This window comes from Symphalangus syndactylus, chromosome 14, assembly GCF_028878055.3.
Source record: "Symphalangus syndactylus isolate Jambi chromosome 14, NHGRI_mSymSyn1-v2.1_pri, whole genome shotgun sequence".
Taxonomy (NCBI): domain Eukaryota; kingdom Metazoa; phylum Chordata; class Mammalia; order Primates; family Hylobatidae; genus Symphalangus; species Symphalangus syndactylus.
In genome coordinates this window covers 18,247,072-18,261,128 of record NC_072436.2, presented here as the reverse complement: position 1 = coordinate 18,261,128, position 14,057 = coordinate 18,247,072, and the positions used below count along the sequence as shown (strand labels likewise).

The window sequence follows — 14,057 nt, the reverse complement described above, 5'->3', positions numbered from 1 at the left end:
ATGACTCTCACTTTCTTCAACTTTTTCTTCCACTGATTAGCGATTTTATTCCCAGGAAAGGAAGGTTGCACCATTGAGGCAGCTGGCCACTAGGGTGGCTCCCTTTGGAAAGGGGATATAAAGTGTTTGTATGAGTGACAGTTCCATTAAATAGACATTTTTTAAAAAGGTGAAATTTGGGGAATTAGAGTGAATATAGATGTTGAACAGAAAAAGAGTGATATAGCAATAGTCTGGACATGTGGGCTGGCCACCTGGAATTTCACATGCCATTAGGTCAAAAAAGTGGGTTGACAAGGCTGGCTGCAGTGACTAGTCCTGGGAAAATGCTGCTATATCACGTGGGACAGGCCAGGGTGGAGGCTATGAATGAAACTCAAGTGGTTCTCTCAGGAACTGCCTCCTCCTCCTCCTCCAGGGGTGGGAGTTAAAGGAAGACTGTTACCATCATGCATATGGGCAGGGCCACCTTGGTCTCTGTGCCCTTAGGAAGGAGAAATAGGGTCACAGCTAGTAGGTCACACCCCCCTCATCTAAGGTACTGGCTGAAGACAGCATGGACTTGGAATGGAATCTGGAAGCGGGAAACCTAAACATCATCCAGGGTTTCTTCTCTAGGGCAGGAAATGGGTGCTGTAGCCTCTTATTATACTTCCTGTGTTGTGTGTATCCTGAAATATTTTAACTCATTGCCTCTCTTTCCTCTCCCTTTATCCATTTTATTGTACATGGAATGCACGGTTATGGTTAACTTTACACTTCAGCTCAAAGATACAGAATAATGAGATAGGCTTATTATCCCATGGAGGAGGGGTATCCATTACTCAGAGACCCTGAGTACAGGAGTTGAAAGACATTGGTGTAACCCCGTTGGAAAGGGGATGAAAGCAGTTTTGATTGTATGAGGAATAGCTACATATTTTAAGCAAGAGTTTTTTCTTTAAGTAAAACTAGAGGAATTAGAGTATATGTTGATATTGAACAGCAAAAGAGTAAGGCTGTAATGAACTTAATAAACCCTTTTTTTCTCTTTTGACTCTGCACCATATGAACTCATTCCCAAATTCGGAAAATCCACTATTATGCGAGTCTCAGGAAGGGGCAAGATCAGCTATTTCATGGGCACAGGATCTAAGCTCTGGCAGCTGGATGTTCTGATCTAGAACTTCAAATGTGGAGTCCGGACACAAAGAATCCAGCTCAGTGTAGAGTTTGTTCTTGTGGCGGCAGTGGTGGTGGCATCAAGGTACAGCAGTGTCATTAGTGGTGTCCAGGATCTAGGGACCAGCTCTGGGGACCATGGCATCTAAACCAAGCTGTTCTCCAGGTGTGATTGGGTCATGGCCCCAGACCTCTGGCTTTCTTGGATCCAACCCATTTTCAAGGCCGATTCTCTGAAAGAGCCTGTGAGTTCCCTAATAGGCTTCCACTCATTTCCTTTCCTGTTTAAGTAAGCTGCTGTTGGATGCTGTTGTTGCAACCAAGAATCTGACTAGCCCTTCCCATCTGAGCTCTTTCCTTTGCCTCTCCTAGTGTTGGCTCAGGGAGGTGTTAGTTCCAACTTTAGTTAGCTCTTTTATGATCATCCTTGCAAAGAAGCAGCTTTGAGAAGTACTGAACGTAACACAGGTCATCCACAACATCCCCTTTATTGATATTAATCACAGTTATGAGGTCTTGTCCATCAGAAAGCACAATTTGCATTATGTAGAACTACATACAAAGACATAAAAATAAAACATACATACACCAACCACCACACCAGTTAATCTCAACCAATCAAACCTCTGAATGTGTCTTCAATTTTGATCATCAGTGCTTCGGAAGAACATACACAGACCCAGCCCAAGGTCGGCCTTTGGGGTCTGACAGCATTCACAGAGCAGGAGATTCACCCTTGGAAGCAATTGAATGTGTAAACTCTGACAGCAGACACTGACAATGCAATGCCTGCATACCTGGCTCCTGGGCTGTCTTCCTTCTCAGCAGAGCCCACTCAAAGTCTCACGTGTGCCTTTAACCAATGAGGATGGCAGGCCTTATCTGTGTTTCAAGTGGACAAGTCATTGCTACCCCTGTTGGAGAAGCTATGTACGAAGGAGTAGGCTGGCTTCTGGTCTAGTTTGACTCATTCTTTATAGGGACATTTCGGAATGATGAGTTGCCTAAAATTTACTTTAAAGGGGAAATGTAAAATTACCTCTTCTTTTCCTATCCCCTTCTTCCTTTCCCATCCTGAGCCCTCTGGCAAGGTCTGTTGCAGCTCAAGAGCTTTTGGTCAGATTACAAGTTATCAAGTGGTCGACAGGGAAGGACCCACTGCAGATTCCAAAAGTCTTTCATTCACTTGAGTTAACTGAAATGGCTCCTTCTCTGAGTAATGGAAGAGTTTGAGTTCTAGCAGTTTGCTGGTGTCTCCAAGTCTCTTAGAAACATGATGGCTATAAACTTATCAAAATAAATGCCTAAGAAATTTGGAAAGCATGACAAATGGCCTTGCTCCTGGAATCCACTGACAGCAGAGGCCTCCGATCAAACCCACACTCTTGTCTGTCTCTTCTTTCCACAGGGCTCACTGTGAGTTCACAGTTGTCCTCATCCCCTTTCCTTCAATAATGTCAATCGTTGCCTTAAAAAAAAAAAAAAAAAAAAAGCCAGACTAGCCAATTTCCTTCCCTTTGTCTGTGTCCCCCTCCCATGTAGTATCAGCTTAGGAGGAGGTAAAGGAAGGCAAGCTCCTCTCTGGGCTGGCTCGGCCTTGGAAGGTAGCTTGCTATCTTTATGATGCTCCAGTTCCAACATTCTAGATGGGGAGAGGCTCAGCAGTGATGGAGCAGGAGGGGCGGATGAGAGGTGTGCTGGCCACTCTGCCCTGAGTCACTAGGCCACCAAAATGCTTAGGAGACGTCTCTTGGTAGCTCGCTTCTATAGGTGACCTTGAGGAGTTGGGCGGAAGATAGAAGGTCCCAAAGTGGAGATTTCCCTGATCTGAAGTTCCTTGATAATCCCACTGAAGAGGGAGTCCATTCAGTGGCCAAAACAAAGAATCTGTATTTCCATGACACCTTAAAATTCCCCATTAAATCAAAAATCTCCCTCAAAGCAAAGTAAAAATGGTTCTATTATAATCAGAGTCAATCAGGATAATGAGATGAAGAAGAGAGGAAGGAAAAAAGTTTTAATGTGAAGAAAGAAGCTTGTTGTCCCATAGAAGCCAACCACTGCTGTTTCCTCGTATGGCCTTTCCTGGGGTCCGAAGCATCTCAGCCCTAGCCCAGGCCGACGTCCAGTGACATCATCACTACAAATCCCAGGATGGAGGCCCAGGATGCCAGTTTCCCATTACCACTGGAAGAGAAGGACAGGGAGAAAAGTAAGCACTTAATGCTCCCTGAGGCCACGGCTAGGGTGAAGGCATCCTCTGCAATGTCCAATTCCAAGAGAAAGCACACTACCATTAATAATGGTAATATTTACTGGGGCTTACTATGTGCCAGGCAAACTAATGAACTCATGGAACCCCACAAGGTCAGTATCATAATTATCCTTATTTTACTGGTGGGGAAACTGAGGCAAAGAGAAGTCACTTGCCCAAGTGATGGTTCTGTGGTCCACATGTGAGTAATAAAGAGGAGTGATTATTTCTTAAAGATATTATTTAATCTGGCCTTGTAAACTAGCCTCAAAATTATTCTTCTATAAAAACCAAAATAGGCTGGGAGTGGTAGCTCAAGCCTGTAATCCCAGCACTTTGAGAGGCCGAGGCAGACAGATCACCTGAGGTCAGGAGTTTGAGACCAGCCTGGCTAACATGGCGAAACCCTGTCTCTACTAAAAATACAAAAATTAGCTGGGCGTGGTGGTGGTTGCCTGTAGTCCCAGCTACTTGGGAGGCTGAGACACGAGAATCACTTGAACCTGGAAGGCGGAGGTTGCAGTGAGCCGAGATCACACCACTGCACTCCAGCCTGTGTGACAGAGCAAGACTCTGCCATAAAAAAAAAAAAGAAAGAAAGAAAAACAAAGAAAAACAAAACAAAACAACAACAAAATGGAACAAAGCAAACCCTTACTCCTACCTTCTGACACCTGGCCTATAGCTAGCCAATGAAGACATGTATGTATCATCTTGAATGACATTTTAGAGCTCACCTCTCCCCTCATTCCAGCCCCAGAGAATCGAGAGACAGGATGAGAGAGAATATACAAAAATGATAGTCCACTGCATCAAGGGACGGGGCAGGTGTGTATGCCACTGCCTGGTGTCACCTCATTTCTTGACCCACATGCCCTTTGCTTCTTTTCTTTTAGTTTCAGAGAGCACAGTTGAGGAGGGAGTGAGGATGATCTTGGGAAGGGGCAGAAAGGGGAGGGAATAAGGAAAGGAAAGGCAAATGAAGAAAGAGCATATCCCAAGGCTGGGGTCCCAGCTGGGAGTGGGACAGGGACAGACAGGGAGGGAAGGTTCTCCAACCTGATCTGGGCTTCGGGGATGATGTCGTCCATGACCACGTAGACCATGGCACCAGCAGCAAAGGCCAGAGCGTAGGGCAGGATGGGCTCAGCCAGCACCACGGCAAAGGCACCAAAGACCCCAGCCAGGGGCTCCACCATGCCGCTCAGCTGCCCATACCTAAGGAGAGAACAGAGACATTTACCACTGCAGGGGGAGGCAAGCAGATACTCCACGTGCCCAGACTGTTGGCTCAACCCTAGCACACGGATGCATGCCATTCTACATCATATCTGAGCGTGGCAGTGCAAAAGCACATCATTTTTTTTTTTTTTTTTTTTTTTTTTTGAGACGGAGTCTCGCTCTGTCGCCCAGGCTGGAGTGCAGTGGCGCGATCTTGGCTCACTGCAAGCTCCGCCTCCCGGGTTCACGCCATTCTCCTGCCTCAGCCTCTCCGAGTAGCTGGGACTACAGGCGCCCGCCACCACGCCCGGCTAATTTTTTGTATTTTTAGTAGAGACGGGGTTTCACCGTGGTCTCGATCTCCTGACCTCATGATCCGCCCGCCTCAGCCTCCCAAAGTGCTGGGATTACAAGCGTGAGCCACCACGCCCGGCCAAAAGCACATCATTGATTTGTTGAAAGAAGCCCACATGGAGGAGGCTGTGACATGGCCTTGCCCTCGGGCAGCACTCACCAGAAAGCTCTCCAGGTGGAGAAGCCTGCCCCTCGCAAGGGAAGGCTGACAGCCAGGCCCTCGGGGAAATTCTGGATCCCGATTCCAATGGCCAAATTCCTGAAAAACCAAGAAAGCACATGAAGGCTGCTGTCTGGAACAGGTGCCCACACAATGGGAGTCCCTGGCCGAGGCCCAGACCTCCTTGGGTACTACGAAGCCAGGAGGAGACCTGTGACCTGCAGTAGGAGAGGAAGGAGAAAGGTCAGGATGTGTGTGTAGGTAAAGAGCAGGGGCCGCAGGAGGGAGTGACGTGAGCCCTCTACCCGTCATGCTGTCCTGGGTCCTGGGCAGGCTCTGTCCTTACAGTGCTTTGCCACAGCACAGAACACACTGGCTGGCTCTCAGGGTGCCCTGAGTTCTGTCACGTGGCTGTATAACTTTGCACTTTTCATTTTACTTTCTAAACCTCTGTTTCTTTTTGATGTATTTATTTATTTATTTTGAGATGGAGTCTCGCTCTGGAGACTCCAGGCTGGAGTGCAGTGGCATGATCTCAGCTCACTGCAAACTCCACCCCCCAAGTTCAAGTGATTTCCAGCTAATTTTTGTATTTTTAGTAGAGATGGGGTTTTACCATGTTGGCCAGGCTGGTCTCGAACTCCTGACCTCAAGTGATCTGCCTGCCTTGGCCTCCCAAAGTGCTGGGATTATGGGCGTGAGCCACGGCACCCAGCCTACACCTCCGTTTCTTATATGCAATTTGGGGACAACAATATCTACCATAAAGGATTGCTGAGTGACCCAGTGACCCAATAATGCCTATCACATGCTAGCATAGAGAGCTGCTCAGTGCATTTTGGTTTCTATTCCGTTACAGCACGGAAATGGGTATATCACATTTTATTCAGAGGCAACTTCAGAAATGGGACAAGGAAGTGCAGCTGCAGACGCTGATGGTGCCACAGATCTGGCTCTGGGCTCAGCTTCTCCATGGGCTCTGCAGGTCTGGCATCATCGCTGCATTTCTTTGGGCCCCAGTGGTGCTCACAGTGATCCTCTCACCTCCTGCCTCTGCAGGACAGTGACGGGCTGTGCCGATAGATGCCTGTCTTTGAGAACCTGCTTTCTGCACAAACCAGGCATTGGAGTGTGACAGGAAGGAGAAGCAAAATGGGATGCGTACAAATGCAATCTGTGACCACATGCCTGGCCTCAGGGGGCTTAGTATTTAGCTGTGGAGACAACACAGGCATGTACTTGAAGAACCCTCATTGTGGATGCTGCAAACTACAGCAAATCAGCCAAAATTCAACTTGCACAGGAAGCAGAGGCATGAGGGAAGCAGAGGAGGGAAATGGGGCCAGTCCGAGTGCCTTAGGAAGGCCCTTTTGCACATGAGACTCTACCTTGGTCGGACAGGTCCAAGAAGCAGCCCCTCCATGAAGGGCCATCTGATCAACAACAATCTAAAGGGCGTGCGAAGAGGGTGCCACTCGGCAAGCAATGCTGGTGTGTGGCCCAAGGGAGTTGTGGGTAGATTAGATAGAGAAGGGAAACTCCACCATCACCGACTTTCAGGTCAACTGGCTCATGTCCATCCATCTTCCTGCCAATAGGAATCCACCCATTGCTGCAAGGGAGTGTTGTAGACTCGTAGCTGGGCCCCCCTGCCTATGACCTGCCCCAGGCTCCCGGGACTGGGACACACTCGTGACCCTGAAGGTCCCGTCAGGCCTGATCCAGCTGAGGCCCAAGTTCCAGCCTCTAACAAGGAACACCAAGGCGAATCCCCAGTTTAGCATCTGACCTCCATTTTGTTTCAGGGTTTGGCCTTTACCTTGTTTTTTTTACCTTTATTCCCCAACTCTTGCACATGTTTCATCGAGGTTTGTAGTTCCAGATACCTCAGGAAGAAGTAGCCCCCACCTCGAGTCTGCCAGTCAAGTAGACTCTTAGGAAAAGTCCAGCCCTAACAGAATCTCACACCTGTCACTCACATGTGGTTCATATAATTAATGCCCATCCCTTTTTGACAAGATTACAATGAGCCCCTCAGCATCTACCCATCAGCTTAAAATCTGCCCCCCGTGTGCAACAGCGTTGAGAGCCACTGGCCTAAGCAGGCATCATAGGAGGTGAGGATGAGGAAAGCAGTCAAGCCCACCTCCCTCCCAAGAGCCCCTTCCCTCCCAGGAGCCCCTTCCCTGCTATCCCAATTCCCAGCACAGGCTGGGAGCCGAGGACACCTGTGGCCACTACTGAATGCATCAGGAGCCTGCAGCCAGGGTGCTTACTGTATACAAGATCTGATTTGGAGAGCTCTGGAGGAGATCCAGAGCAACACAGGACAGGAGTAGCAAAACAGGTGGTATTCAGGGATATGGATACGTAACAGAAGTGATGGAGAATAGCGAGCACCCCGTAGCAGGGATGGTCCCCCTTGGGTGGGGTGGGGGGAAGGACCCCTGGGCTGACTTAGGAGCTGTGGGGCCTAGACTGGCTGGGGGGTGGGAAACTGTGAAGAGGGACAAAGCAGCTTCCCCAGGGGTCATCTGAAAAGTGATGGCATCTGAAAAATGAGCAGTTCCTTAATTAAGGAAATATTATGGTCTCTCGGGACTGACAGAGCCATTGAGACTGTCTCTCCCACCTGCAGGCAGGACTGTTCATGAAGTGGAGAGGATAGACAAGAAGACATCCCACCACACCAGCCCAGGACATGTCCACGAAAGCTGCATCACTCAGCGTTTCCCATGAGTCTACCCAAATCCCTGTCTATATCACCCAAGTTTGTGCTCTCCTTTGACTCCTTAGGCAGGGGTTCCGACACGCTCCAACTTCATCCCTTGATCTAGGGGGCAGCAAACTTTTTCTGTCATGGGCCAGATAGTAAATATTTTAGGTTTTGCAGTCCACTCTTGCAACCACTCAACTCTGACATTGCAGGTGCAAAAGCGGCTACGGACAATATATAAACCATTGAGTGTGGCTGTGTTCCAATAAAACTTTATCTACACAAACAAGTGGGAGGCCAGATTTGGCCCATGGGCTGCAGTTTGCTGACCCCTGCCCTGACAGTTCAGTGGCTACAGAAAGATCTGACAAGATGAACCCACAGGCCCTGGGCATTGCAGACCCTGTCTCTTCTTATGTTCTCATGGCCATGCATGTGGTAGGTGAAGTTTGGGCTTTGCAGTCTGACTTCTGTCCAAATCCCGGGTCTGTGCTTTGTTAGCTGTGCTACTTTCCATTTCTCCAACTGTAGAATCTGAAGAACAATAATACCCACCCTCACTTCACAGCGTTGCTGATATGATTACCTGGGATGGTCCCTCTCAAGCCCTTAGCACACGGGAGCTAGTATGCAGTAAGCACCTAATCAATGCCTGTCCTGGGGTGAGGGTGAGTGTTATCACTGAGGTTGCAGTGTGAAATGACAGAGACAGGGACTTAAAGCTTTTCCAAGAACTCATGAGTCCTCTTTCCAAGAGAGACTAAGATTTTCCACCCTGAAACCAAAACTCATTTCTCTGCAAAGCTCTGCTTCAAACAGACCTGGCTTGGCTGTTTTGCTTATGGCTCATCTATGCTTGAATTCCCATTGGCACTCATTCATTTGCTCTTGTTGACACTTCTGTGAGATTTTTACATCACTTGTAAGATTTTGGTGAGAACCACTGTGCAACTTGAAGGCATTTCAGATACTGTGTTCCTGTATACTGCTTGGTCTGTTTGGGTTGTACAGAAACTGCCAGGAGATGTGGACTCTTGCTTCTCCTGGGCTGGCATCCTTCCTCCTATCACCTCCAGACCCCCTCGGGCCCCAGTAAACGCCTGGAGGCTGGATGCTTCCCTGGGTACAGAGGAGAGGAGAGCTGCTGGAAGGGAGTAGGGGGCATTCTGATGAGCCTGGGCTTGACTCTTCCGTTGCGTGCTTTTTTTTTTTTTTTGAGATAGAGTGTCGCTCTGTCATCCAGGCTGGAGTGCACTGGCACAATCTCAGCTTACTGCAACCTCAACCTCTGTGGTTCAAATGATTCTCCTGCTTCATCCTCCCAAGTAGCTGGGATTACAGGCATGCGCCACCACACCACCCCTCACTAATTTTTTTTGTATTTTTAGTAGAGACAGCATTTCAGAATGTTGGCCAGGCTGGTCTCAAACTCCCGACCTCAGATGATCCACCTGCCTCAGCCTTGAAAAGTGCTGGGATTACAGGTATGAGCCACTGCACCCTTTCTTGTTTTGCTTTGGTTTTTCTTTTCTTTCTTTCTTTCTTTCTTCCTTCCTTTCTTTCTCTTTCTTTCTTTTGTTCTTTCTTTCTTTTTCTTTCTTCCTTCCTTCTGTCTTTCTTCTTTCCTTCTTTCTTTCTTTCTTTTTTTTTTTTTTTTTTGATGGAGTCTAGCTCTGTCGCCCAGGCTGGAGTGATCTCAGCTCACTGCAACCTCCGCCTCCTGGGTTCAAGCGATTCTCCTGCCTCAGCCTCCCCAGTAGCTGGGATTACAGGTGCCCACCACCACGTCCAGCTAATTTTTGTATTTTTAGTAGAGATGGGGTTTCACCATGTTGGCCAGGCTGGTCTCGAACTCCTGACCTCAGGTGATCTGCACAACTCGGCCTCCCAAAGTGCAGGATTACAGGCATGAGCCACCTCACTGGGCCTGCTGCACTTTGAAGTATGGAAAACTCCATTGGATAATTGAGCCCTGGGGGTCACCTCTGAAGATTTTGTCCTGGGCATCTGGGGATAGTTTTACACTTCCCTGAGAAGTGCTTCTAGCAGGTGAGGCCCTGGGCAGGAAGTCAACTGCAGCTTACACATCCTCCACATAGTCTTGATCTGTCCTAGTTCAACAGGAGAGAAGGGTCTGGAGAAATTAGACAGAATGAAAAAGGAAATCTAACTAGAGATGTTTAGGAAAAGGGTGTCATTCTGGTCCCTTGTGTTTAAAATGTGTGTGTGTGCGGAAGGATGGGGTGTGGGGAGTGAGCGGGTGGCCCTGCTTAGCCATCTTGCTTTTCCTTATTTTCTGGGTCCCTAACATGTCTTCCCAGCCAGTCTATAGGGGCAGGACGAAAGGGTCAGGACCTCTCTTCCGCACCTTGAAAGGTCCTAGGCTCCCCTCTTCTGCTGCTCTGCCAGGGAGGGTGATGGGTGCCGCTTCGGGCATTGGGTATATGATAGGTGTTAATGGCCTCACTTCTGCCCTCTGGGGCCCCGGGCCTAGGACTCGAAAGCTAGCTTTGGAAGACACTGTTGAGCGTTGCTTCAGTTACAGGATGCTGACAAGCATGTTCTAACCAGCCCTGGGCAGAAATACGGCCTGTTCTCGTGGCTTCTGCTACTAGTTTCATGTGCAAGCTGACCCTCAGCTCCTATCCCAGGAGTCGGAGGCATGCGAATATATTTCTGTTGAGGGCAAATTCTTAAGGACAAATTCTTGCCAATATTTCATAAACCCCTGCCTCGCCTTCCCAGACAGACCCTCACAGGGGGCCCCTTCCCTGCAACTTTGTTCAGCATCTCCTTGTAGCCCTCAAAATGGTTGAGTGAATACAACCAGCTTCCTTGACCTTTTGCAAAGTCCGAAGTACAAGGTTTCTTTCCAATGAGGAAGGCCAAGGCTTCTGATCTCTTGGGCCTTGACAGGCACTTGGTGGCTGGCTCTCAGTCCGCTGCCATTGCCTGCACCTCATATTCACAGGCAGGCACACGAATGTAGCCACAGAGTGACCAGCCCAATGTCACTGACAAGTCAGAGGTGGGGCTCCTCGTCCAAAGTCCTCGCCATGACACAGCGCTGACTACAGCCATCGCCCGGCGGGCTGTGGGAGCCTCCTCCACATCCTGTCTGGGAGCCACCGTCCTGATAAGCAGCACAGAAACCCCATTCTTCCATCCCTGGCAAGCCTTGTTACCTCTGCCTTGCCCCAGCCCTGGCACGGGGCTGCCAGCCCAAACAGCTGCCACGCCCTCTGGATCCTGCCAGGCCTTTCTCAGCAGGGCATTGCGTTGCTGGGCAGTCACAGAGTACCTCCTGACACTCCTGGGCTCCTTTGCTCCCCAGCAGGGGCTGGCACCACAGTTTCTCTGCCTTTCCTACCTGTCATGCACAACACTGCCTAATTGGGCTCTCCTCCACACACACGTGCACACACACAGGCCCATCCAAGTTCCCTCGCCCCACTGCATGCTGGGCATCTGTCAGAGGCCCACTGGTAGGGGTGGCCCAGTGGAGGGCACAGTCCCTTCCAGCCCTCTCTTCTTCTTCAGTCACCTGCATCAGCTCCAGAGTGGGATTTGAATCCACGGCTCTCAGACCTGAGGACACATGCCAGTCACAGGGAGCACCGGCAAATGCCGATGCCTCGGCCCCGCCCTGGAGATCTCGGTTTATTGCCATGGCGTTGGGCCCCCTGTGTGCAGATTTTAAGAGTGTGCAATGGCGTTGAGAGCCACTGGCCTAAGCAGGTGTCAGAGGAGGTGAGGATGAGGATGGAGGCCAAGCCCACCTCCCTCCCAGGAGCCCCTTCCCTGCTATCCCAATTCCCAACACAGTCTGGGAGCCGAGGACACCTGTGGCCACTACTGAATACATCAGGAGCCTGCAACCGGGGTGCTTACTGTATACAAGATCTGATCTGGGGAGCTCTGGAGGAGATATGGAGCAACCGAGGGCAGGAGTAGCAAAGCAGGTGGTATTTGGGGATATGGATGCATAACAGAAGTGATGGAGAATAATAATAATAATAATGTGGCAGGGACGGTCTCTTGGTGGTAGGGGGTGAGCCCTGAGCTGACTTAGGAGCTGTGGGGCCTAGACTGGCTGGGGGATAGGAAACTGTGAAGAGGAACAAGGGCAGCCTCCCAGGGGGGCTGGTGGCATGGAGGATGTCCCAGGCTCACCAGCTCCCCTCCTGCGGCCCTGCTGTGCATTCCTGCAAGGTCTTCAGTCTAACTAAACACTCTGCGCTGACGATCCTGGGCAGGTGGGGTTGGTGGGCCATTCCCTCCCTCCTTTATGCTCTGGGAAGGGAAAGGTCAGATGAGAGGTTTCCTTTCCAGGATGGGCCATGAAAATTCAAAACAGCATTCAAAAGCAACGGGGAAAATACAAACCCATGCCCTTCTGAAGACAGTGAAGCTGCTGTCTTCTGGGTTCTGTTCCTCCCCAGCAGTAGCACAAAGACACCATTACTAGTCTGGACCACGACACATTAATGGGAAGGAGAGGGAAGTGGAGATGAAGGGCCCTTTTAGAAAAGAAACCGCAGGCTGTCCCCTGACAAGGTCCCTTGTCCCTTCTGTGACAAGCCAAGTCCCATGGCAACCTGTCACCAGAGCCTGACTGAGAGCAACAAGGCAGAGATCTCTCGAGAAGGGCCAGGAGAGGGATCCGTGTGGAGAGTGGGATAGGAGAGGAGAGAGGGAGCGTGGAAAGGGAAGGAGAGCGGGGAGGCAGGCAGGGAGGGTCGACAGGGCAGGGAGTCATTGGGGAGGAGGAGGGCGGATGACTCCTGGGGTTGGGCTGCGCCAGCAAGGACAAGAGCAGCCCTGACAGGCCTCCCCGGGGAAGGTCTGTCTGCGGGGGCTGCCTCACAGAGGGAGAGTTTGCCTCAGGGCATCCAGACTTCTCTTTTCCTTTTCCTTAGGAATCAGAATTTGCTAGGAAGGGACAGAACCAGAGAACCACCAGGAGGGGGGGTCCCATCCAGCACTGGGGGAATCAGGGTTTATTTTTAAAGTTCATTTCCTATTATATGTTTATTATTTTTTTTAAACATCGAAGGCCAGGCATGGTGGCTCACACCTGTAATCCCAGCACTTTGGGAGGCTGAGGCAGGAGGATTGCTTGAGGCCAGGAGTTTGACCAGTCTGGGCAACATGGCAAGACCCTGTCTGTATATAATAAATAAAAATAAATTAAAAAGAGAAAAAAGAAGAACAACAAAGAACAGAATTATCAGGCATGTTTCAAAATCATTCCTTCAAAAAATAAATAAATAGGCCAGGCACGGTGGCTCACGCCTGTAATGCCAACACTTTGGGAGGCCGAGGCGGGCAGATCATGAGGTCAGGAGTTCGAGACCAGCCTGGTCAACATGGTGAAACTCCGTCTTCACTAAAAATACAAAAATTAGCCAGGCATGGTGGTGGGTGCCTGTAATCCCAGCTACTAGGGAGGCTGAGGCATGAGAATCGCTTGAACCCAGGAGGCAGAGGTTACAGTGAGCGGAGATTGTGCCACCGCACTCCAGCCTGGGCAACAGAGTGAGATTCTGCCTCAAAACAAACAAACAAACAAAAGATAAATAAATAAATAAAAATAAACATCAAGGAGGAGCAGAGATGGAAGACAGAATGGCAAGAAAGAAGACTACAGATCACTTGACTTCTCTGACTTTGGGCAGGAGTGAGTAGCAATGGTTTACTTCATTAGATTGTGCAGGCCAATATGTTAAGAGGTCAGAATTCCCTGAATACAGTGTCCCTTTTGGGACAGGAACTAGGGTGCCCAACCATTCCGGTTCACCAGGGACTGAGGGGTTTCCCAGGATGCAGGACTTTCGGTGCTAAACCTGGGACAGTCCCCAGATAACTGATGTGAGTTGATCACCCTCAGAAGTACTCAGAAACAGGGTAGGTGGCAGGGGCAAGCTAGGGTAAGAATTTTAATTTTCCACAGGGGATATATACAGAATCTTAGAAGCTAAGCAGGTGTTTGAAAGAGTAAAAAGCCCTACCTAACACTCGCAATGGTCTAATGCAAATTTTGACCACTTTTAGCCCCTTGGATCTACTGCCCTCTAGAGAGCCAGCTTCCCTGAAACCCTCACCAGCCCCATTGATGCTGGGTTGGTCCTTGTGGGCTGCTGTCTCCAGTCCAGCCCTGAGTGACATCCAGGAGCCGGGCAGGCACGGCA

At 49.7% G+C, this 14,057-nt stretch overlaps 1 protein-coding gene across 23 annotated transcripts in view; it reads right to left on the bottom strand.

Annotated features, from left to right (window-relative positions):
* Positions 1–1,633: 1,633 nt before the first annotated feature.
* SLC39A11 (solute carrier family 39 member 11) overlaps positions 1,634–14,057 on the bottom strand; it is a 467,051-nt gene continuing 454,627 nt past the window's right edge. For 12 of the 23 annotated variants that reach the window (XM_063617439.1, XM_063617442.1, XM_063617438.1 and 9 more), the window contains 2 exons: positions 5,151–5,249; positions 1,634–4,633 (listed from right to left, as the gene is read on the bottom strand). In XM_063617439.1, the coding sequence (XP_063473509.1) occupies positions 4,228–4,633; positions 5,151–5,249 (505 nt within the window). In that variant the 3' untranslated portion in view covers positions 1,634–4,227. The remainder of the gene's footprint in view (positions 4,634–5,150; positions 5,250–14,057) is intronic. The other 11 variants (XM_055243870.2, XM_063617450.1, XM_055243867.2 and 8 more) reach the window with 1 other exon arrangement.